Raw genomic sequence first — 24,828 nt, forward strand, 5'->3', positions numbered from 1 at the left:
ATAGTGGTTGAACCAGGCCTCAGGGTACAGCTGCCTCCCCTATTTCTACTGTTGGCTAAACACTGTGAAGGAGAATACCCTTATATTTTATTTTTGTTTTGAGATGTCCAATGGGATGAGTCAGATCATTGGTCTTAAAGAAAATGGACTTCCCCAAATCACACGCTTGCTTCAATCTGGAAACTCTGATGTGGTGAAAACAGGAACTTCACTTCTTAGCAATATGTCTCGTCACCCATCTCTTCACAAGAGCATGGGTAAGATGTCTTTCATCTTTTTTTTTCTTTTTTTTCCGCAATCTCTTTTCATAGTACTTTTAATTTTAACAATTTGCTTTTGACTACAGGTACACAGGTACTCCCTGATGTTTCTCGCCTCCTGTCACAAACCTCTGGAAATGCAACAAACTCAGAAGACATCCTGTCCTCAGCCTGCTATACCATGAGAAACCTTGTAATGGCCCAACCTCAGCTGGCAAAGCAGAGTCTTTCTAGCAACCTACTGGGAAACCTGGTCAATATGTGCAAATCTGGGTATGTTTTTCTTCATGTTGTCTTTCCTTGAATTGTTTAAGTTACTTGAGTTTGACAGTGAAAATAATATGAGGTTTCATAATGTATTACACCAACATCTGTATAAATTGTTCATGTATTATATATTGCAGCATCCACTACCCAAATAAAATCCATTACTCCACTCAGTGACTCTGAGAGAGGGGGAGTGGGTACTCGCTTTACCCAGGCCTGTTGGAGGGACCCAGCTGCCCCCTCCCCTTCCCTGTTGCAGACAGAGGCACTTTGGGCAGTGAGAGAGAGGACTGGTTGCTGCAGCAGCCTCTCTCACCAGCCCGGCAAATGGCTGCTGTGTGCTGGGGAGAGAGGCAGCTGCAAAAAAAGTCAGTATTCTCCCTGCGCCACCGGAGCGGGCACCAAGGCCCCCTGTGTGGCACGCGCGGCAGTTCCATGTCCGCACAAAACCTTTATTTTTAAAGTTTTCAGTACCAGGGGCCCGGCAGAGCTGTCGGCACCCCAGAGTCTGCTTTGTGTAGAGATAAGTAGTCTTCCATTGGCTTATGGATTGTGTCAGAACACCAGTAGGAATTTTTAGGCAACTTTATTGCCGAAGTGTTAGTGAGATTAATAATCAAACTAATTAGAAGAATTAGACGTTTAAGCTTTTCCAATTGGATCTGGAGCACCCATATAGTCTTCTCTGAAATCACATCTTCTTTTCCTCAAAATGCTCTAATTTTATTTTCTCTGACGTCCTAGTGGATGCTGGGGACTCCGTAAGGACCTTGGGGAATAGCGGCTCCGCAGGAGACTGGGCACAGCTAAGAAAGATTTAGGACTACCTGGTGTGCACTGGCTCCTCCAAGCTATGACCCTCCTCCAGACCTCAGTTAGAATCCTGTGCCCGGCTGAGCTGGATGCACACTAGGGGCTCTCCTGAGCTCCTAGAGAGAAAGTATATTTTAGGTTTTTTATTTTACAGTGAGATCTGCTGGCAACAGACTCACTGCAGCGAGGGACTAAGGGGAGAAGAAGCGAACCTACCTAACTGGTGGTAGCTTGGGCTTCTTAGGCTACTGGACACCATTAGCTCCAGAGGGATCGACCGCATGGAACCGGCCATTGATGTTCGGTCCCAGAGCCGCGCCGCCGGCCCCCTTACAGAGCCAGAAGCAAGAAGAGTCCGGAAAATCGGCGGCAGAAGACATCAGTCTTCACCAAGGTAGCGCACAGCACTGCAGCTGTGCGCCATTGCTCCTCATGCACACTTCACACTCCGGTCACTGAGGGTGCAGGGCGCTGGGGGGGGGCGCCCTGAGCAGCAATAAAAACACCTTGGCTGGCAAATATATCACAATATATAGCCCCAGAGGCTATATATGTGATAAATACCCCTGCCAGAATCCATTAAAAAGCGGGAGAAAAGTCAGCCGAAAAAGGGGCGGAGCTATCTCCCTCAGCACACTGGCGCCATTTCTCCCTCACAGCTCCGCTGGAAGGAAGCTCCCTGGCTCTCCCCTGCAGTCTACACTACAGAAAGGGTAAAAAAGAGAGGGGGCGCACTAAATTTAGGCGCAATATACATATAGCAGCTATAAGGGGATATAATTTAGTTAATCCCTGTATTATATAGCGCTCTGGTGTGTGCTGGCATACTCTCTCTCTGTCTCCCCAAAGGGCTTTGTGGGGTCCTGTCTTCTGTCAGAGCATTCCCTGTGTGTGTGCGGTGTGTCGGTACGGCTGTGTCGACATGTTTGATGAGGAGGCTTATGTGGAGGAGGAGCAGGTGCCTATAAATGTGTTGTCACCCCCTGCGGGGCAGACACCTGAGTGGATGGACTTGTGGAAGGAATTACGCGAAAGTGTCGACTCCTTACATAAAAAATTTGACGACATGCCAAATGCGGGGCAGCCGGCTTCTCTGCCCGTGCCTGCCCAGACGTCTCAAAGGCCATCGGGGGCTCTAAAACGCCCGCTACCTCAGATGGCAGACACAGATGTCGACACGGATACTGATACCAGTGTCGACGACGCAGAGACTAATGTAATGTCCAATAGGGCCACTCGTTATATGATTGAGGAAATGAAAAATGTTTTACACATTTCTGATGTGACCCCAGGTACCACAAAAAAGGGTATTATGTTTGGGGAGAAAAAACTACCAGTAGTTTTTCCCCCTTCTGAAGAATTAAATGAAGTGTGTGAAGTAGCGTGGGCTTCCCCCGATAAAAAATTGGTAATTTCTAAAAAGTTACTAATGGCGTACCCTTTCCCGCCAGAGGATAGGTCACGCTGGGAAACACCCCCTAGGGTGGATAAAGCGCTTACACGCTTATCAAAAAAGGTGGCACTACCGTCTCCGGATACGGCCGCCCTAAAGGAACCTGCTGATAGAAAGCAGGAGCATCTCCTGAAGGCTATTTATACGCACACTGGTATTATACTGAGACCAGCTATTGCTTCAGCATGGATGTGCAGTGCTGCAGCTGCGTGGTCGGATTCCCTGTCAGAAAACATTGACACCCTAAACAGGGACACTATATTGCTAAACATAGAGCATATTAAAGACGCTGTCTTATACATGAGAGATGCACAGAGGGATATTTGCCGGCTGGCATCTAAAATAAGTGCACTGTCCATTTCTGCCAGGAGAGGTTTATGGACTCGGCAGTGGACAGGTGATGCAGATTCTAAAAGGCACATGGAAGTTTTGCCTTATAAGGGTGAGGAGTTGTTCGGGGATGGTCTTTCGGACCTAGTTTCCACAGCAACAGCTGGGAAGTCAGCATTTTTACCACATGTCCCCTCACAACCAAAGAAAGCACCGGATTATCAGGTACAGTCCTTTCGTCCCCAAAAGAACAAGCGGGGTAGAGGCACGTCCTTTCTGCCCAGAGGCAGAGGTAGGGGAAAAAAGCTGCAGCATACAGCCAGTTCCCAGGAACAAAAGTCCTCCCCCGCTTCTTCTGCTAAGTCCGCCGCATGACGCTGGGGCTCAACAGGCGGAGCCAGGTACGGTGGGGGCCCGTCTCAAAAACTTCAGCAATCAGTGGGCTCGCTCACAAGTAAATCCCTGGATCCTTCAAGTGGTATCTCAGGGGTACAGGCTGGAATTCGAGACATTTCCCCCCCCGCCGTTTCCTCAAATCTGCCTTGCCAACGACTCCCTCAGGCAGGGAGGCTGTGATAGAGGCAATTCACAAGCTGTATTCCCAGCAGGTGATAATCAAGGTGCCCCTACTTCAACAAGGACGGGGTTACTATTCCACAATGTTTGTGGTACCGAAACCGGACGGTTCGGTGAGACCCATTTTAAATTTTAAATCCTTGAACACATATATAAAAAAAATTCAAGTTCAAGATGGAATCGCTCAGGGCGGTTATTGCAAGCCTGGAAGAGGGGGATTACATGGTATTTCTGGACATCAAGGATGCTTACCTGCATGTCCCCATTTACCATCCTCACCAGGAGTACCTCAGATTTGTGGTACAGGATTGTCATTACCAATTCCAGACGTTGCCGTTCGGCCTGTCCACGGCACCGAGGGTATTTACCAAGGTAATGGCCGAAATGATGATACTCCTTCGAAAAAAGGGAGTTTTAATTATCCCATACTTGGATGATCTCCTGATAAAGGTGAGGTCCAGAGAGCAGTTGTTGGTCGGCGTAGCACTATCTCAGGAGGTGCTACACCAGCACGGTTGGATTCTGAATATTCCAAAGTCACAGCTGGTTCCTGCGACACGTCTACTGTTCCTGGGGATGATTCTGGACACAGTCCAGAAAAAAGTGTTTCTCCCAGAGGAGAAAGCCAAGGAGCTGTCATCTCTAGTCAGAGGCCTCCTGAAACCGAAACAGGTGTCGGTGCATCACTGCACGCGAGTCCTGGGAAAAATGGTAGCTTCCTACGAAGCAATTCCATTCGGCAGGTTCCATGCCAGAACTTTTCAGTGGGATCTGTTGGACCAGTGGTCCGGATCGCATCTTCAAATGCATCGGTTGATAACCCTGTCTCCAAGGACCGGGTGTCTCTGCTGTGGTGGCTGCAGAGTGCTCATCTCAAAGAGGGACGCAGATTCGGCATACAGGACTGGGTCCTGGTGACCACGGATGCCAGCCTTCGAGGCTGGGGGGCAGTCACACTGGGAAGAAACTTCCAAGGACTTTGGGCCCTAAGTCAGGCAAAGCCCCTGCTTCAAAACCAGCCGGTTCTGATCCAGTCAGACAACATCACGGCAGTCGCCCATGTAAACCGACAGGGCGGCACAAGAAGCAGGACGGCGATGGCAGAAGCCACAAGGATTCTCCGATGGGCGGAAAATCACGTGTTAGCACTGTCAGCAGTGTTCATTCCGGGAGTGGACAACTGGGAAGCAGACTTCCTCAGCAGGCACGACCTCCACCCGGGAGAGTGGGGACTTCATCCAGAAGTCTTCCAAATGATTGTAAACCGTTGGGAAAGGCCACAGGTGGACATGATGGCGTCCCGCCTAAACAAAAAGCTACAAAAGTATTGCGCCAGGTCAAGAGACCCGCAGGCGATAGCTGTGGACGCTCTAGTGACACCGTGGGTGTACGGTCGGTTTATGTGTTCCCTCCTCTTCCTCTCATACCCAAGGTACTGAGGATAATACGGAGAAGAGGAGTAAGAACTATACTCATTGTTCCGGATTGGCCAAGAAGAGCTTGGTACCCGGAACTTCAAGAAATGATCTCAGAGGACCCATGGCCTCTACCGCTCAGACAAGACCTGCTGCTGCAGGGGCCCTGTCTCTTCCAAGACTTACCGCGGCTGCGTTTGACGGCATGGCGGTTGAACACCGGATCCTGAAGGAAAAGGGCATTCCGGAGGAAGTCATTCCTACGCTGATTAAGGCTAGGAAAGAAGTAACCGCAAACCATTATCACCGCATATGGCGAAAATATGTTGCGTGGTGTGAGGCCAGGAAGGCCCCAACGGAGGAATTTCAGCTGGGTCGATTTCTGCACTTCCTACAGTCAGGGGTGACTATGGGCCTAAAACTGGGTTCCATTAAGGTCCAGATTTCGGCTCTGTCGATTTTCTTCCAAAAAGAACTGGCTTCACTACCTGAAGTTCAGACATTTGTCAAGGGAGTGCTCCTTATTCAGCCTCCTTTTGTGCCTCCAGTGGCACCGTGGGACCTCAACGTGGTGTTGGGTTTCCTAAAGTCACATTGGTTTGAGCCACTTAAAACCGTGGATTTAAAATATCTCACGTGGAAAGTGGTCATGCTTTTGGCCTTGGCTTCGGCTAGGCGTGTGTCGGAATTGGCGGCTTTATCATGTAAAAGCCCCTATTTGATTTTCCATATGGATAGGGCAGAATTGAGGACTCGTCCCCAGTTTCTTCCTAAGGTGGTATCAGCTTTTTACTTGAACCAACCTATCGTGGTGCCTGCGGCTACTAGGGACTTGGAGGACTCCAAGTTACTGGACGTAGTCAGGGCCTTGAAAATTTATGTTTCCAGGACGGCTGGAGTCAGGAAGACTGACTCGCTATTTATCCTGTATGCACCCAACAAGCTGGGTGCTCCTGCTTCGAAGCAGACTATTGCTCGCTGGATTTGTAGCACAATTCAGCTTGCGCATTCTGCGGCTGGCCTGCCGCAGCCTAAATCGGTAAAAGCCCATTCCACGAGGAAGGTGGGCTCTTCTTGGGCGGTTGCCCGAGGGGTCTCGGCTTTACAACTTTGCCGAGCTGCTACTTGGTCAGGGGCAAACACGTTTGCAAAATTCTACAAATTTGATACCCTGGCTGAGGAGGACCTGGAGTTCTCTCATTCGGTGTTGCAGAGTCATCCGCACTCTCCCCCGCCCATTTGGGAGCTTTGGTATAATCCCCATGGTCCTTACGGAGTCCCCAGCATCCACTAGGACGTCAGAGAAAATAAGATTTTACTCACCGGTAAATCTATTTTTCGTAGTCCGTAGTGGATGCTGGGCGCCCGTCCCAAGTGCGGACTGTCTGCAATACTTGTATATAGTTATTGTTACCTAAAAGGGTTATTGTTGAGCCATCTGTTGAGAGGCTCTGTTATGTTCATACTGTTAACTGGGTATAATATCACGAGTTATACGGTGTGATTGGTGTGGCTGGTATGAGTCTTACCCGGGATTCAAAATCCTTCCTTATTGTGTCAGCTCTTCCGGGCACAGTATCCTTACTGAGGTCTGGAGGACGGTCATAGTGGGAGGAGCCAGTGCACACCAGGTAGTCCTAAAGCTTTCTTAGCTGTGCCCAGTCTCCTGCGGAGCCGCTATTCCCCATGGTCCTTACGGAGTCCCCAGCATCCACTACGGACTACGAGAAATAGATTTACCGGTGAGTAAAATCTTATTTATTTTATGTTATATTTTTATTGAAGGAAAAGCACTGTACAGTATATACAGTAAGAAATATTACATATAGCAAAAAGTAAAACACTGTGAGACACCTAATACATTTCCCGGAGCAATATACAGACATCTGTTTATCTCAAGACTTGTGTAAAAGACAAGCATGTACGTAATACTTGAACAGGGGTCTAATTTATTTTTTATCATACAGAGTACTATAGGACTGCCCTATAAGTAGCCTAACCTCTTCCCCACATCTTCTCACAGGGTATGGGTCGACCCATCTTAGGTCGACACTCATTAGGTCGACCACTGAAGGTTGATATTGCCATTAGGTCGACATGCATTAGGTCGACATAGGCATTAGGTCGACATGTACTAGGTTGACAGGTCAAATGGTCGACATGAGGTTTTTGGCAGGTCATAATTAATCAGGCTCAAATTAGTGTACTATGCTTCGCTCGGCACAGATTACTATACCAGTCGTAGTCCACGTGGATCGTTAAGTATGAAAAAAAAATCCAAAAAATGAAAAAAAAAATGTGAAAAACTCATGTTGACCTTTTGACCTGTCGATCTAGTACCAAATGACACATCAAGAGCAGTTCTCTTGTCTTTACATTATATGGATGTGGATGTAAGCTTGCTAAAATCCTTCTGCCTCTTAATGAAATCTCAGAAAGACTCGATGATGTTGAGATCAGGGTACTGTGTGGGCCAAATCATCACTTCCGGGATTTCTTGTTCTTCTTTATGCAGAAGATAGTTCTTAATGACATTGGCTATGTTTGGGGTTGTTGCCCTGCTGCAGAATGTATAAGTACCTGCCTTTATTTCTAAGCATCAAGGACACCATTAATCATGACCAAATACGCAACTCCATTTGCTGAAATGCAGCCCCAAACTTGCAAGGACCCTCCACCATGCTTCACTGTTAACTGCAGACACTCATTATTTTTTGGGAACAAACTGCCGTATTTTACATTTTGACTCATCAGTCTGGAGCATCTGCTACCAATTTTCTTCACCCCTGTTCATATGTTTTCATGCATAGTTGAGTTGCCTGATCTTGTTTCCATATCGAAGGTACAGATGAGTCCTTAAACATTTTGCCTCAATACGCCATGCAGCAAGAGATGAGTCAGCTGTCACCTCCCAGGCAGCTCTGCTAACGTCGTCTTTTGCTGAAAATGCATCTTATTTGCATCACTATGTGGCTAGGACACACAAGCAGCTTATGCTGATTAAAATCATATGCATGCAACTGTGGCTGTATCTGCATACGATATGCTATGTTATGTGATTTTCAGGAAAACACTGTAACGTAGTATTTCATATGCAGATACAGCCGCAGTCACACATAGGGCGGGATTCAATTCTTTTCACCCGTTTCCACACTCATTCTGTTTCTGCCCTCAGGGACGTTGTATCATTATTTCAGCTCTCTACCCCCGGAGTAGCGAGGCACCCAACCCTTTACACAGTAAACCTGATTACTATGGGCGCAATATGCGCGATAACGGAGATCATTTTAGAAAGGAAATTGGGCGTGATATATCATTTGAATCTCACCCAAAGAATATAGGCATGCCACATATAATTTTGATCAGCAAAAGCTGCTTCTGTGTCCCATTCACACAGCAATGCGACAGCGCATTTAAGTCGCACATAAAGAAGCTTGTCGCTACCGAGTCGCGGCATGGCGAGACTAGAAGGACTGTTTAATGTGTGCAAAGGTGTACAGGAGGACACATATGTATGGCTTTTTGCCCACAATTCTTCCATGAAGACATCTTCTGGCTGAAAAGTAGACGGGTGTACTTGGGTCCCACAGGTATCTATCAGTTCTAAGATGATGGCACTGCTGGACATCTTCCAATTTCGAAGGAAATTTAGCGTGATGTGCCTTTCATCTGATGCACTAAGTTTGCTTGACCGACCACTGTGTCTACAGTCCTCAGAGTTTCCCGTTTCTTTGTGCGCCTTCAAAAGAGCTTGAATACCTTGTCTGCTTTGAAGTCTTTGCTTGGGAGAGACCTAGCTGATGCAGTATAACTACCTTGTGTCTTATTCCTGTGCTCAGTCTTGCCATGGTGTACGATCTGTGACATGAAACTGTCTTCCACAACCTTACAGAGCAGAGTTTGGCTGTTCCTCACCTAGTTTTAAGCCTCCTACACAGCTGTTTCTGTTTCAGTTAATGACTGTGTTTTAACCTACATACGAAAATGCTAATCATTATGACCTGACAATAATCCTACAAGCATTGATGCTGTTTTAAAGGCAAAGGGTGGTCACAACAAATATTGATTTGATTTAGATTTCTCTTCTGTTCATTCACTTGCATTTTGCTAATTGATCAAAATAAACTATTAACACTTTTATTTTTTTAAAGCTATCAGCATTCAGCATTTTTTCCACACCTGCCTAAATGCTTTGCACCGTATTGTATACTAATATTTACTATATAAAATTTACTGTATGTATATAATAGTTAAAAAGAATTTACTTTTTTGTTGTTGAATGAGGATGAATTTTTACACATATTATTCTTACAGAGCTTCACCCAAAGCTGCAGAGGCTGCTCGTCTTTTCCTGACTGACATGTGGTCTCAGAAAGAGTTACAAGGAATACTGAAACAGGTGAGGTGTATAAACAAGAAAATCTATTTGCAATTTATTCGTAGCAATGTGTGGTTTTATGAAAGTATGTGCAGGTCATTTTTTACAGTATTAAACGTGTGCAATATCAGGGACACTTTTACTTCTAAAATATTTTTTTGTCTTAAATTAGTCAGAATAAAGAAATTTATATTTGCCACTTTGGGTTGATTTGTTTTTTACACTGGTCAGAATGCACCTTAATAAACAGTTTCCAGAAATTGGAGTGTGCAAAGGTGTACAGGAGGGTATGCCATTAAAATACCACCCGTCGGGATCCCAGCTGTCTCAATACTGACGCCAGGATCCCGACAGGGGTACTATACCGCCGCTGGCATCCCATACCGATCCCTACAGGAGAATGTAAAATTCAATTACTTTTGGTAGGAAGAAAGTACTACGTAGCCAACACTAAAATGGTAATATGTCACCCTCAAATGCACATGGAAATAATGTCTTCCCACAAAATGTTGTATTTGGGTACATTCCCTACTATTTTGAACTTTTGCAGACAGCACGTCTTGATTTATAAATGCATGTACTTCCCTGTGAAAACGTGCAAAAAGCAGATTCTGTATGCTGCACAGTAAGTGCATATGGCATATGCACTATAGGAAGTGCACATTGGGGGTCATTCCGAGTTGTTCGCTCGTTACCGATTTTCGATATGCTGCAATTTGTTGCTAATTGCGCATGCGCAAGGCACGCAGGGCGCATGCGCTTAGTTATTTAACTAAAAACTTGGTAGATTTGCTGTGGATTCTGCGGCGCTTTTCAGTCGCTCTGCTGATCGGTGAATGATTGACAGGAAAGGGGCGTTTCCGGGAGTGTGCTAAAAAACGCAGGCATGTCAGGGAAAAACACGGGAGTGTCTGGAGAAATGGGGGAGTGGCTGGCCGAACGCAGGGCGTGTTTGTGACGTCAAACCAGGAACTAAACGGACTGAGCTGATCTCAATCTGTGAGTAGGTCTGGAGCTACTCAGAAACTGCAAAGAAATATTTAGTAGCAGTTCTGCTAATCTTTCGTTCGCTATTCTGCTAAGCTAAGATACACTCCCAGAGGGCGGCGGCCTAGCGTGTGCAATGCTGCTAAAAGCAGCTAGCGAGTGAACAACTCGGAATGAGGGCCGATGTGTATATGTCCTCTGTCCTGCTCAGATTTCTGGCATTTTATTGGTCTTTTGGAGACTTCAGAATATATCAACACAATGCAAATGTCCATATCAACCAGTCTGAAATAACTGCTCACTGGTTTTGGCTAGGCAATGAAAGCAAATATATTAATCCATTGTGAATTAATTTTTTTTTTTACATTTTTTGCCATTTTAGTTAATTAACCTCTTTGCATCATCATTCTAAGGTGTCTTCTCGGTCAAAGCTATCATGTCATTGTATATTCTTTATTCATTTCCAAAACAGCAAGGTCTTGACAAAAGTCTTATGGGATCCCTAGCGAGTTCGGCCCTGCGAAGTACAGTATCACGGGTTTTCTAAAATCAGTGGAAAGACAGTATGTATATTTTAAGGTAAAAAACATTGCCTGCCATTACTAATTTAAATAGAAATTACAAAAGTTTCTTTGTGGACTTTTTTTTAAAGTTTTGCTATGTATACAATATGTATGTTCCTGTTACCAGCTGAGTATAACATATTTTTAAAAAATCTATTTTTCCTTTTAGATTCTTCACTCTCTTTTCAGCCACTGCACAGAATCCGTCCTTGCGCTGTGCAGTCTGTAGAAACGTTGGGAGAAGAGTAGTTTTAAGAAGATAACAATATACTTAAGAAATTGCACAACTTTTGCTTTTTAGAATTATATATTTTTTAAATGTTTTTAATAGTACACTCCACTTTGGGCTATGAGTTTGGACTCTCTCTGCAATCCTTAAACAAATGTTGATTGAAGGTAATCAGTCACTTCCATAGTATTTTACAGCTAAAGCTTTTCAATGTAGTTCAGTCATTGGTGTTAGAGAATATATGTAAATACTGTATCTTTTATCCACTTTTACACTTATTGTATATTTGTGTCGTTGGGGTAAGCCTTAAAGATTTACGCCTTAAAGGAATACTATTGTAAAAATGTATCACTTACCTAACCATGCCATAATATTTACTGCCAAATCTGAAAAGATCAGTGTTTCATTTGATATTATTTATAAACTCTGCAAACCATGCACTAGCAATCAATACAGCCAATTTCAAGTATATAGCATGAGCAGCAATTGTATTAATGTTATTTGTATGTATGTGTATGTATTTATATATATATATATATATATATATATATACAGATTCTATTGAGATCTCACTGTATGAGTTATTTACAAGCCGAAGACACGGTGAAGTGGAGAGCAACGGATAATTTTCCTGTGCTTTATACGCCTATTTTTTTTTAAAAAGCAAAGATCCCTATTTTTTTCCACACAGACTCACACATGTTAGTAGGAATTAATGAAATTGGCTGCTAAATGTTGTATGGCCCTATGGGTAGAAAGAAGATCCATGGATAATGTGGGCTAGTCACAATATTGTAAGTGCTTCTTGAAAAGATGGCAAAGATTCTGATTTTGTGGCCTAGATAATCAAAAGAACGTTAAAGTGTAAACAATGTGCATTTCTCAGGTTTCCCATTTTACCACTCTTTGTATAGTATAGGTAGATTTGCAAAATAGAATTTGAAACATCTAGGAGGTGAATTTAATCCGTGCGTGGGAGCTATTTTGTACCTTTAGAAATTAAGAGGACAGTCTTTTGCCCAATATAAACATAAAGTGCAATAATCATTTGACACCTGAAGTGAAGCTTGGATGTTTACATATTTGTTATTGTCATATAAGATATTAATGGGGCACTATCAAATGAAATAATGGTAGTAATTAAGTAAATGGGTTTTCGGACAAAATGTTAGTATTCGCACTTTAAGGTTACATTTTGTTTTTGCAGTAATCTACATGTTTGGTATGCATTATAAGCCAACCAAATACTGCACAAAGCTACAACACAGACATTGCATACCAATAGGCCCCGCTACATCATATTGTTTTTTGGTTTCTACATGACTCTCAGTATTTGTTGAATAAATAATATTTTTCAGTTAGTATAAAAAATATTATGCTTTATGTAAAGCACCTAATAATTGTTTAAAATGTGTCATGTCATAGAAGGTGAATACATGGCACCTTTTTAAAAACATTGAACAAAATCTCAGGTAAAACTACAGCCAGGTCATTTTTTTTAAATAGATCTATGAATCACCCAGGAGGTGTACAGTGTAATAATGTTTTACACGTTGTGCTGTACACAATAGGTACAGGGAGTGTTCAAATAGCACAATCAGAATAATCAGCAGTATTGGTTGCAATCCAACCCTAATGGCCTATTTTACATATATCTCTCTTTCCTCTATTAAAACATTCTCTGTATAGACTCTGCTAGAGTGTATAAAGTGTACATAGCTGTTATTTGTCCTTAAGCTCTCATTCTGTTTTGCTCATATCTGACTACATCAGCAAGTTGATAGGCATAGAGACTTTGCTGGCCAAACAGACCCTTTTATATATATATAACTTCTACCCCACCAAACAAATACACACTGGAGGTAACATTCATTTGGATAGCTCACTCCAAAACAACACGACATATGAGGGCATCACCTGAACTGATCCTGAATATTCAAGCCAATGATGTTTCTACATTAAGATGCTAATGAAACCACAGGACCAGTCAGTACAATTAACCAGTGAAACTGTAGACCCTAACAAATAAGCAAACAGCCCTGCAATGCAGAGATCAATAGTTGTATTCTAAAAGAATAATCTTAGCAAATTTCCCAAAAGGGTTCACAAGCACATTCTTAAACCAAGACGTGACACATGAGGCAATGTTAAAAAAATACAAGACCCATACAAATAGGATGTTCACCATTGGGAATTCTGTACTTTTCTATGGTTTTTTTAGTTAATTCTAATTATAAGACTAAACTTAGCAACATACTGCAAACCATGAACCGTATTGAGAAAGTGCAAGGGATATGATGTTATAATACACTGTATACCAAAGGCTTGTAGCTGTTGTACTCATGAGTGGAGTCTTTTTAGCTAAACAAAGTAGTGTTATACCCTTATCAGTTTTAGAGTTATGACTGAAATTAATTATAGCTTAACCTAACTTCACTTGAGTTTTGCCAACTATTCATGTACCCTTTATATAAAATATAATAAATGCACATATTGAATAATGTTATTAGTTAGTAAACCAGAGTCATATTGCACTGCATCATTCTGTATAAATGCTGAATAAAAAGATACAATTTTGATTAAATTCTAGTACATCACTATACTTTTTGTATCCTAACTGGGTATTTGTTTTCTTTTTAAATATAAAACTTCCATTTGTGTGCAGATATGGCTGAAGTAAGTTTTTCATATATATTGCAGCTATCTAGACTATTATGATTCTTGATTAGGTACCTCAGGTTTGGAATGTCACCATTTTCAGGAATTGATAACAATAGCAGCATCCTTATAACACTGTTGACAAGATTAATGATTCAATTACCATGTAATTCAGGAAACTGCTATTGACACGTTATAATTACATTTACTATATTCAAATCTGGATTTTCTTCTGAAGTGTAATTAAAGCAATGTTCAACTAATACAGTCGCAGCTACCTTTAAAAAAGTAACCTTGACAGTGCCATGTAATCCCTAGACAATAATAATATTTTGTCTGTATCCACCAATTACCAAGGACCTGGAACTACTGTAGACCAGTGCCTGTATCCACCAGCTGCCTAGAGCAAGGCACTAGCACAGTGCCTGTATCCACCAGCTGCCCAGAGCCATAAACTAGCACAGTGCATGTATCCACCAGCTGCCCAGAGCCATAAACTAGCACAGTGCCTGTATCCACCAGCTGCCCAGAGCCATAAACTAGCACAGTGCCTGTATCCACCAGCTGCCCAGAGCCATAAACTAGCACAGTGCCTGTATCCACCAGCTGCCCAGAGCCATAAACTAGCACAGTGCCTGTATCCACCAGCTGCCCAGAGCCAGGAACTAACACAGTGCCTGTATCCACCAGCTGCCTAGAGCCAGGAACTAACACAGTGCCTGTATCCACTAGCTGCCTAGAGCCAGGAACTAACAGTGCCTGTATCTACCAGTTGCCCAGAGCCAGGAACTAGCATAGTACCTGTATCCACCAGCTGCCCAGAGCCAGGAACTAACACAGTGCCTGTATCCACCAGCTGCCCAGAGCCAGGTACTAGCACACTGCCTGTATCCACCAGCTGCCTATAACCAGGAACTAACACAGTGCCTGTATCCACCAGCTGCCTAGAGCCAGGAACTAACACAGTGTCTGTATCCACCAGCTGCCTAGAGCCAAGAACTAGCACAGTGCCTTTATCCACCAGCTGCCCAGAGCCAGAAACTAGCACAGTGCCGGTATCCACAAGCTGCCCAGAGCCAGGAACTAGCACAGTGCCACCAGCTCCCTAAAGCCAGGAACTAGCACAGTGCCTGTATCCTCCAGCTGCCTAGAGCCAGGAACTAACACAGTGCCTGTAACCACCAACTGTCTAGAGCCAGGAACAAGCACAGTGTCTGTATCCACCAGCTGCCCAGAGCCAGGAACTGACACAGTGCCTGTATCCACCAGCTGCCTAGAGCCAGGAACTAGCACAGTGTCTGTATCTACCAGCTGCTCAGAACCAGGAACTAGCACACTGCCGGTATCCGCCAGCTGGCCAGAGCCAGGAACTGACACAGTGCCGGTATCCACCAGCTGCCTAGAGCCAGGAACTAGCACAGTGTCTGTATCCACCAGCTGCCCAGAACCAGGAACTAGCACACTGCCGGTATCCACCAGCTGGCCAGAGCCAGGAACTGTGATCGCATGCTGTTTTGTGGATGCCCTCCTACTTAACGGTGGCCATTTTCCGGGTCGCAGCGGCCGGGTGTGACATCACACAGCTGCCTCGAACCCGCCCCAACTTTCATCGTCGTGCCCACTCAAGACCATGTCACCGTCCTTGCAATGCCGTGTCGCCACCCCGCAAACGCCTCTGCCTATCAATTAGACAGAGGTGTTTGCATAACTGAGATGGTACTGCATTTCCGCACATACACAGAGCGGGTCCTGCGCATGTGCGCACTGCAGGGGTAAGCAGGGAGATGCATCTCAATTCCATTGCCTACTGAATTCCTCCCCAGTTCCCTCCCCAAACACTATCCACCGGTCACTGACTTTGCGACTAAGGCAGTCATTCCGAGTTGATCACTCGCTAGCAACTTTTTGCTGTGCTGTGATCAGGTTAAAACTCGTCAAAATGCGCATGCGCAGGCACGTCATACGGGTACAAAGAAGGTCGTTGCTGTGCGATGGATTCATCGAAGAATCCATACGCACAGCCGATCGCAAGGTGATTTACAGAAAGAGGGCGTTTATGGGTGTCAACTGACCGTTTTCTGGGAGTGTTCGGAAAAACGCAGGCGTGTCTAAGCGTTTGCAGGGCGGGTGTCTGACGTCAATTCTGGGACCAAAAATTCTGAAGTGATCGCAGCGGCTGAGGAAGTCCAGAGTTACTCAGAAACTGCAACAATCTTTTTTGTGCCATCAGCTGCAAAAGCGTTCGCACACTTGCAAAGCGAAGATACACTCCCCTATAGGCGGCGACCATCTGATCGCAGCACAGCAAAACGTTGCTAGTGAGCGATCAACACGGAATGCTCCCTCTAAGTTCTTGGTGCATCCGCCATTGCAATTCAATCACTGTACATGCGCAGCGCGGCTCAGACACATGCGCAGTAAGAAAACATTGACCATGTGCGTGCAATAGCTGCTTTGCAATCGCATCTGAATTAGGTCCAATGTTTGTATTGGTAGTAGGAGCTGCAAAATGTTAACCATTTACTACTTATCAGCTAAGTTCCAGAGTTCCTGAAAAATAAAGTGATTTATTTATTGTTAGGAGTCAGGGCCGGTTCTTGCCCTTGTGGCGCCCCGGGCAAAAGATAGGGGCGTGTCTTAATACAGGGGCATGGTCAGTCACGCCCCCATTTGTAGCGCGCTGAAAGGAAAAAACAAAACAACAAAAAAACCAAGTATACTTACTATACCCCGCTCCTGATTCCAGACCTGCAGACCTCCCCCTGGCGCCGCTCTTCTCCTCGGATCTATGGGAGAGACGTCAGTCATGACATCTCTCCCATAGCACAGCATAGATACTAGAGGTCAATTATGACCCCTAGCGTCTGTGCCACAATGCTGTGCGGTGCACGATGACGTCATCGCGCACCGCACAGCAAAGGTCCTCTCCATGAAGGGAAACTAGACGCTGCGCGTCTGATTCCCTTCACAGTGGGGGGGGGGGGGGGGGCAGCGCCACGAAAGGAAACTAGACGCGTAGCGTCTGGTTCCCTTCTCACTGCGGGAAAGGGGGGGGGCACAGCGGGGGGCACTGCTGGGGGGCACACTGCACAGTGGCGGATCTTGCCATGGTGCGGCACCCTCCGGATGGCGCCGGCGCCCTCCGGAAGGCGGCGCCCCGGGCAAAAGTCCTGCTTGCCCGTGGCAAGATCCGCCACTGTTAGGGGTGTATTATATATGTAAACGATTATTATTAATTGCATTAATATATTTTGAGAAACTCTTGTTATGACTGCTATTATACAAAAATGGCTTAGGAAAAGTTGTTTTGAATAGAAGAAGTTTTGTTTGAAGCAAAAATAACCTTTATTTGCATCTGGAATAAACCTCCTTACGTCTGGAGTTCCAAGGGGATCAAGAGAACAGAAACTGAGCAGAACATTCCACTCTCTACCTTGGTAAGATACAAGAACACCCTAACACACTCTTACATCGCCTCATGGGATATCACACATGCACCTGATGGGCAGAGTAGGTGTTGGAAGAGTTGCTGGCGTGAAACACTGTGGGAGAAAGGATGAGAATGGTTTCTTCCTGTGTCTCTACAGTGCGAGTGTGCATACTGTAACACCATCTTCAGATCTTGTTGCGTTGTTTACAGTAGTTTCAAATTGCAAAACTATTGTTTGCTCTTTAACTGGTGAAAGTGCCCTGACCTCATTATAAGCTACAGTATGGGAAGCGAAATAGGAGATCTGAATGTTTCTTTTTTTTTAAACAGTAGCAGCCCTTTTCTCTTGCTAAAAAGCAGGAGAAATTACTTTATTTCTATAATATATAGCCTTATATGCTGAAAATATCATTCTAACACAAATAGAATTTATGAAAGTTCCCTTTAAACTACAACTGTGTCGCTTTTCAACATTCCTAACTATGGGGGTAATTCAGACCTGATCGCTGGGCAGCAATTTTTGCTGTCCTGTGATCAGATAGTCACCACCTACAAGGGAGTGTATTTTCACTGTGCAAGTGTGTGAACGCATGTGTAGCAGAGCTGCACAAACTGATTTTGTGCAGTCTCTGCGCAGCCAGGACTCACTCAGCCTCTGCCATCACCTCAGCCTGTCCGGGACCGGATTTGACGTCAGACACCCTCCCTTCAAACGCTTGGTGCCGCCTGCATTTTTCCAGACACACCCTGAAAACGGTCAGTTGCCACCCACAAACACCCTCTTCCTGTGAATCTCCTTGCTAATGCCTGTGCGAAACCTGTCGCCGACCAGCGATCCACTTTGCAGCCGTCCATCGAGCCTACGCATTGCGGTGCATACGCATGCGCAGTTCTGATATGATTGCACACTGTGCAAAAACGCACAGCAGCGATCAGATCTGAATTACCCCCTATGTACTGTTTGTAAAACAGTAAGTGCATATCTGGTTATATACTTCATATTCAGGGCAGGATGAGCTGATCAAAATGAATCTATAGTACTCCACAGAAACTCAATTTTTTCACAATTGTTACCTATGTGTGTGAGGGGAAAATACATGGTCACAAACATAATTACTTGTATAACCAGCTGATCTTTTCCAATTCTATAAAACCAGCTCACTACAATGCATACTTACCTACATTTATTTTCTCCTCTCCGGGAGATACTCGGAGAGAAGAAGCAGGTGGGCGGTGGTGGAGCCGAGGCTGAGCCAATGGCGCCATTAAGCCCCGCCCATTACACAAACAAATACCGATATTGGATGGTATTTGCATATGGGCGGAGCTTTAATGACACGGTTAGCATATAATCGCACCATTAAGCCCCGCCCCCTCTCCCGGGTCCAGGATTTGGCACTATTTAGCTCCCCATTCTGCCCACTCACCTAGGAAGTGGGCAGAATGCGGGAGGGGTGCCCACTCTTCCGGGGCTGTGGGGGACTGCCCGAGAAACCGGGTGTCTCCCGCAGAATCCGGGAGAGTAGGCAAGAATGCTACAATGATGACCAGTGGAGGTCGGGTTTATGTGCCGACCGCTGGCTACCATACCGGTGCCGGGATCCTGGCTATGATATGGACGCCGGGGGGGAGGGGGGGGGGGATGGGATGCAATGAATCCCCTTGCGGGCTCGCTGCGCTTGCCATGCAGTAGGCTCGGTGGCTCACGACTCTCACCACAGGTTCTATTCCCACTTTATGGGTTTCATAGACACCCATGAGTAGGATTAGCAGGGGCATATCTACCCACTGGCCAAGATGGCACTCGCCAAGCGCTCCAGCCGTAGAGGAGTCCCGCCTGGCATTGTCACCCATAGCCAGGGGGTAGATTAATTTTGTAGAGGCAGACAGTACCTGTGTGTTCCCCCGGGTAGTGCCTCGCCTGCAGTGATGCCCGGCAACAAGTTGCAGCCACTTCATACCCTCCCTTCACTGGCGCTGTTGTCCGGCACCGTACTTCACTGTACAAAGTGAAACTGTAAATAAACTACAGCTCCCAGCAGCCATTGCTGCCATAAGCTTCTGGAAGCAATGGCTGCTGGAGCTGTAGTTTATTTACAGTTTCACTTTGTACAGTGAAGTACGGTGCCGGACAACAGCGCCAGTGAAGGGAGGGTATGAAGTAGCTGCAGTTTGTTGCAGGGCATAACTGCAGGTGAGGTACTACCTGGGGAACACAGGTATTTGTGTGTATATATCACTGGATATACTGTGGTAACAAGTGTGCTCTTTATCTGTGAGTGCCGCACCTCCGGCTGTGTGTGTGTGTGTGTGTGTGTGTGTGTGTGTGTGTGTGTGTGTGTGTGTGTGTGTATGTATATATATATATATATATATATAGCAACAGCAAGTGGATGGTACGGCACTCCAAGCGTCTCAATAAATCAAATTCAAACCAACATATGGAATGACAATGTTTCAGTGCTTTTAATATAGCACTTTCGTCAGGTCAGCATACAGACAAGTACCTTATAACAGCCACAAATCACCCGGTGACTGGCGTCTTCCGGAAGGCGGGTCGCCCGCTCCAGCCGGCGCTCAGGCGATGACGCACATAACGACTCCGTCATCACAGTGCTCCCCATCACCAAGACAACGGGATACACACAGTTGAAACATAGTTGCGCAATCCTATATCATTATAGCAACACACCCAATATTTAGACTAATGTAGCAATAACAATTCACCATATGTTACACATGAGAAAAAAGCTTAATACCATTTAAATACAAAGAGCGTAACACATTGATGAGCATTTGTAAAGAGATTTTCCACATATTATACTCAACCTAAAGACTGCTAACAGACACTTTCTCTATATCGGGAATAAACACAAATTGCCACATTATTTCTAAAGAGGTCTAGGTAGTTGCTAAAACATTAAAAGAAACAGCCAAGGCCAATATGATCATTCAAGCCTCTTGGATGTACTGTATCCAATCTATGAATCCACTGAGAATTCATAGATTCATAGATTGGATACAGTACATCCAAGAGGCTTGAATGATCATATTGGCCTTGGCTGTTTCTTTTAATGTTTTAGCAACTACCTAGACCTCTTTAGAAATAATGTGGCAATTTGTGTTTATTCCCGATATAGAGAAAGTGTCTGTTAGCAGTCTTTAGGTTGAGTATAATATGTGGAAATTCTCTTTACAAATGCTCATCAATGTGTTACGCTCTTTGTATTTAAATGGTATTAAGCTTTTTTCTCATGTGTAACATATGGTGAATTGTTATTGCTACATTAGTCTAAATATTGGGTGTGTTGCTATAATGATATAGGATTGCGCAACTATGTTTCAACTGTGTGTATCCCGTTGTCTTGGTGATGGGGAGCACTGTGATGACGGAGTCGTTATGTGCGTCATCGCCTGAGCGCCGGCCGGAGCGGGCGGGTGACCCGCCTTCCGGAAGACGCCAGTCACCGGGTGATTTGTGGCTGTTATAAGGTACGTTTATTCACTTGTCTGTATGCTGACCTGACGAAAGTGCTATATTAAAAGCACTGAAACGTTGTCATTCCATATGTTGGTTTGAATTTGATTTATTGAGACGCTTGGAGTGCCGTACCATCCACTTGCTGTTGCTGTTGCTTCCTCGTTCAGGCACCCAGCGCATAACTACTATTGACGGGAGAGCCGGACCTCCAGCTTTATATATATATATATATATATATATATATATTTCAAATGAAGGGGGGGCGCCAGTCCCTTTCTTTGCCAGTGGTGCTCGGACCCCTAGATACACCCCTGAGGATTAGTCCCTGTTGGACGGCACGCCATCCGGCGGGCTAGTGAATGTTCGGGATCCCGGTGTTGGTACTGTGAGCCGGTCACATAACCGCATTCCATACATACACAGTTTGCAAGTCCAGTGTCTCTACTAATGATCAGTGGCCTTAATCTTATGTGCTCAAGCCTAGACTTATTGGTTGCATCTCACAGTTTGGTACTCCTACACAAACAACTATTTTGCTGGTATCAAGCTCCACCTGTATCTGCTAATCCTTAGCTATGGTATCATGTAGATGAAGCACAAGTTCTTACTAATACTAGAAAATCCACAGAGCGCAGATGCATTTTGATATATAGATACTGCATATCTGTAGTGGGCAGGCTATAATGATGCTGCACTATATACCTGTGCACCAGTACTGGCACATTTAAGCTCACCAGTGGCTGCACAGCTCCTGGCCAGTCAGAGGATAGAGGACACCAGCAGCTGGGTTGAAGGGCTCTGGGCATGGCCTGTGTGGGGTGTGGGAGGGGCGAGCACAGGACCCCGCCCCGCTGCTGGCATGCAGTATATATAAATCAGCCGAGCCGGTTCTCTGCCTCCTCAACTGCATCATCTGTAGCCCCAGCAGTGAACCCTCCTCCTCCTGGTCACTGCACTACTCAACCCACACGGGGTCTCACCCCTTCCTTGCAGACTGACGAAACATCCCCCCCCTTCCAATGGTAAGTGGTAACACATGTCTGCGGTTCCTCCACTCTGAGCGCCGTGGGACCAGGGCCGGATTAACAATGTGGCGACTGGAGCTGCATCTCCAGGCCCCCCATTGAAAATAGGCCCACAGCATGCCGCAGTGAAGAGGCCCATAACCGTTGGCATTACAACATTACAATGAGTCACACTGACTCATTGTATGCTGCCGCGAGACAGTGCCCCAAGTCTTTAAATCCCAGCTGAATCAGAAGGAGGGGCCACAGGTTATTGAACTGCCTGGCCAGGGAGTAGGAGGAGCCATTTTCCTCTCTACTCTCAGCCCCCCCTCCCCCTCGAACTTTAGTGCTGCTAATGAGGACTGGCTGGACGGACGGGGAGAAGCCAGTATGGGCACCGCATGGTCACTGTAATGTAACAGGCACACCACACACCGCGCTGGTCATGGTCAACACCTTTTCTCCCCCTCCCCGCACCACACAATGCACTGGCCAGCAGGTTTCCTCCTGTTCTGCCCCCCTCCCCACCCACATATTCTCCAGCACCGTACATCTTTCCCCCCTCTGACGCCTCCTACGTCACACACCATGCTGCCCCCCTGGCCAGCACCACCAATAGCCGCCCTCCGCTGCCCACTCCTCACACCACGCTGCCACCCCCACCCCAAGTCACTTCCATGACCGTCTTGCCTCAGGCTGGGCATGGAGCCAGGGGGACATACTGAAGCCGGCGCTGATAGTGGTGAATGACACTCACACATACTCACACACTCTCTCTCTTTCTCACACACACTCTCTCTCAGGGGCTACCTGGTGCATTATATATGGGGGGCTACCTGGTGCAACGTATATGAGGGGCTCCCTGGTGCAACGTATATGAGGGGCTACCTGGTGCAACATATATGAGGGACTACCTTGTGCAACGTACATGAGGGGCTACCTGGTGCAATGTATGTAAGGGGCTACCTGGTACAATGTATGTAAGGGGGTACCTGGTGCAATGTATGTAAGGGGCTACCTGGTACAAAGTATGTAAGGGGGTACCTGGTGCAATGTATGTAAGGGGCTACCTGGTACAATGTATGTAAGGGGGTACCTGGTGCAATGTATGTAAGGGGCTACTTGGTTCAATGAGGCTATCTGGTGCAACGTATATAAGGGGCTACCTGGTGCAATTTGTGTAAGGGGCTGCCTGGCGCAATGTATATAAAGGCTACCTGGCGCAGTGTGTATAAGGGTCTACCTGGCGCAGTGTGTATAAGGGGCTACCTGGCGCAATGTGTATAAGGGGCTACCTGGCACAATGGGTATACAGGGCTCTGCCTGGCGCAACATGCATAACTGGCTACCTGGTGCAATGTATGTAAGGGGCTACCTGGTACAATGTATGTAAGGGGGTACCTGGTGCAATGTATGTAAGGGGCTACTTGGTTCAATGAGGCTATCTGGTGCAACGTATATAAGGGGCTACCTGGTGCAATTTGTGTAAGGGGCTGCCTGGCGCAATGTATATAAAGGCTACCTGGCGCAGTGTGTATAAGGGTCTACCTGGTGCAGTGTGTATAAGGGGCTACCTGGCGCAATGTGTATAAGGGGCTACCTGGCACAATGGGTATACAGGGCTCTGCCTGGCGCAACATGCATAACTGGCTACCTGGTGCAATGTATGTAAGGGGCTACCTGGTACAATGTATGTAAGGGGGTACCTGGTGCAATGTATGTAAGGGGCTACTTGGTTCAATGAGGCTATCTGGTGCAACGTATATAAGGGGCTACCTGGTGCAATTTGTGTAAGGGGCTGCCTGGCGCAATGTATATAAAGGCTACCTGGCGCAGTGTGTATAAGGGTCTACCTGGCGCAGTGTGTATAAGGGGCTACCTGGCGCAATGTGTATAAGGGGCTACCTGGCACAATGGGTATACAGGGCTCTGCCTGGCGCAACATGCATAACTGGCTACCTGGTGCAATGTATGTAAGGGGCTACCTGGCGCAATGTATGTAAGGTTCTACCTGGCGCAATGTGTATGAGGGGCTACCTGGTGTAAAGTGTATAAGGGCCTACTTGGCGCAGTGTGTATAAGGGGCTACCTGGCGCAGTGTGTATACAGGCTCTGCCTGGTGCAACATGCATGAAGGGCTACATGTCCTTGTTTTCAGTGGTGAGAGGGGGTGCCAAAAGAAACGTTTGCCCTGGGCGCCACAGTGTCTAGAACCAGTCCTGATTACATATACAAACTGGGAAGACAGGGGGGCAAACTATTGGGTAGCTATACAGACTAGGAGGTGAGGGGGCACACTAATGCATGTGGCACTCCTTTTTAGTGGCCATGCTCCTTTTTTAGGTGCACACAACAGTAATCCTGTTTCATTTCCCATACCCCACTTCAAAATTCCCACTTCAGTTACCACTGTATGTATGTGTGTATGGGTCTGTTGTTCTGCTCCTCTATTAAATGGTTGAAGGCAGGCACTAGCTATGACCTCTATGGAGATAGCCACACCCACAGCACAGGCCACACCCCCTATTTAGACCACTGTCACTGCAGCGCTTTTCATACCTCCTGCAAATGCACACAATAAGCCCTTCATGCATTTCAGCTCCAGGCCCATGTGGACCTTAATCTGGCACTGTGTGGGACCATCTGGTGGTTCCTGCATCCATTTCCTGGCTACTGCTGCTACTTGTTGCCGAGAACTGTGATGACAAGTGATATGGGGTTGCAGTGTAGTATATGGAGGAGGGGGGTGCCCTGCCTATAGGGGGCTCTATATGGAGGGGTAAGGGGGTACAGTGTCTATATAGGGGTAGAATATGGTAGGAGGTGCAGAATATGGAAAAGGATGAGGGTGCAGTGTATATAGGGGCAGTATATGGTGGGGTGCAGTGTACATTGGGTTTGTGTGTCTTGAAGGGAGCTCCATCAGGCACCCTCCATTGGCCTCTGGTGGCACCACAGATGTGAGGAGCAGTGTTAGCCTT

At 46.0% G+C, this 24,828-nt stretch overlaps 1 protein-coding gene across 1 annotated transcript in view; it reads left to right on the top strand.

The window, feature by feature from the left end:
* Positions 1-13,836, top strand: part of PKP1 (plakophilin 1) — a 114,262-nt gene extending 100,426 nt beyond the window's left edge. The window contains exons 10-14 of the mRNA XM_063954965.1: positions 104-257; positions 347-533; positions 9,429-9,513; positions 10,952-11,058; positions 11,212-13,836. Of these exons, the coding sequence (XP_063811035.1) occupies positions 104-257; positions 347-533; positions 9,429-9,513; positions 10,952-11,026 (501 nt within the window). The 3' untranslated portion in view covers positions 11,027-11,058; positions 11,212-13,836. The remainder of the gene's footprint in view (positions 1-103; positions 258-346; positions 534-9,428; positions 9,514-10,951; positions 11,059-11,211) is intronic.
* Positions 13,837-24,828: the final 10,992 nt, after the last annotated feature.

The sequence above is a fragment of the Pseudophryne corroboree genome, chromosome 2, assembly GCF_028390025.1.
Source record: "Pseudophryne corroboree isolate aPseCor3 chromosome 2, aPseCor3.hap2, whole genome shotgun sequence".
In the NCBI taxonomy this organism is placed as follows: Eukaryota; Metazoa; Chordata; class Amphibia; order Anura; family Myobatrachidae; genus Pseudophryne; species Pseudophryne corroboree.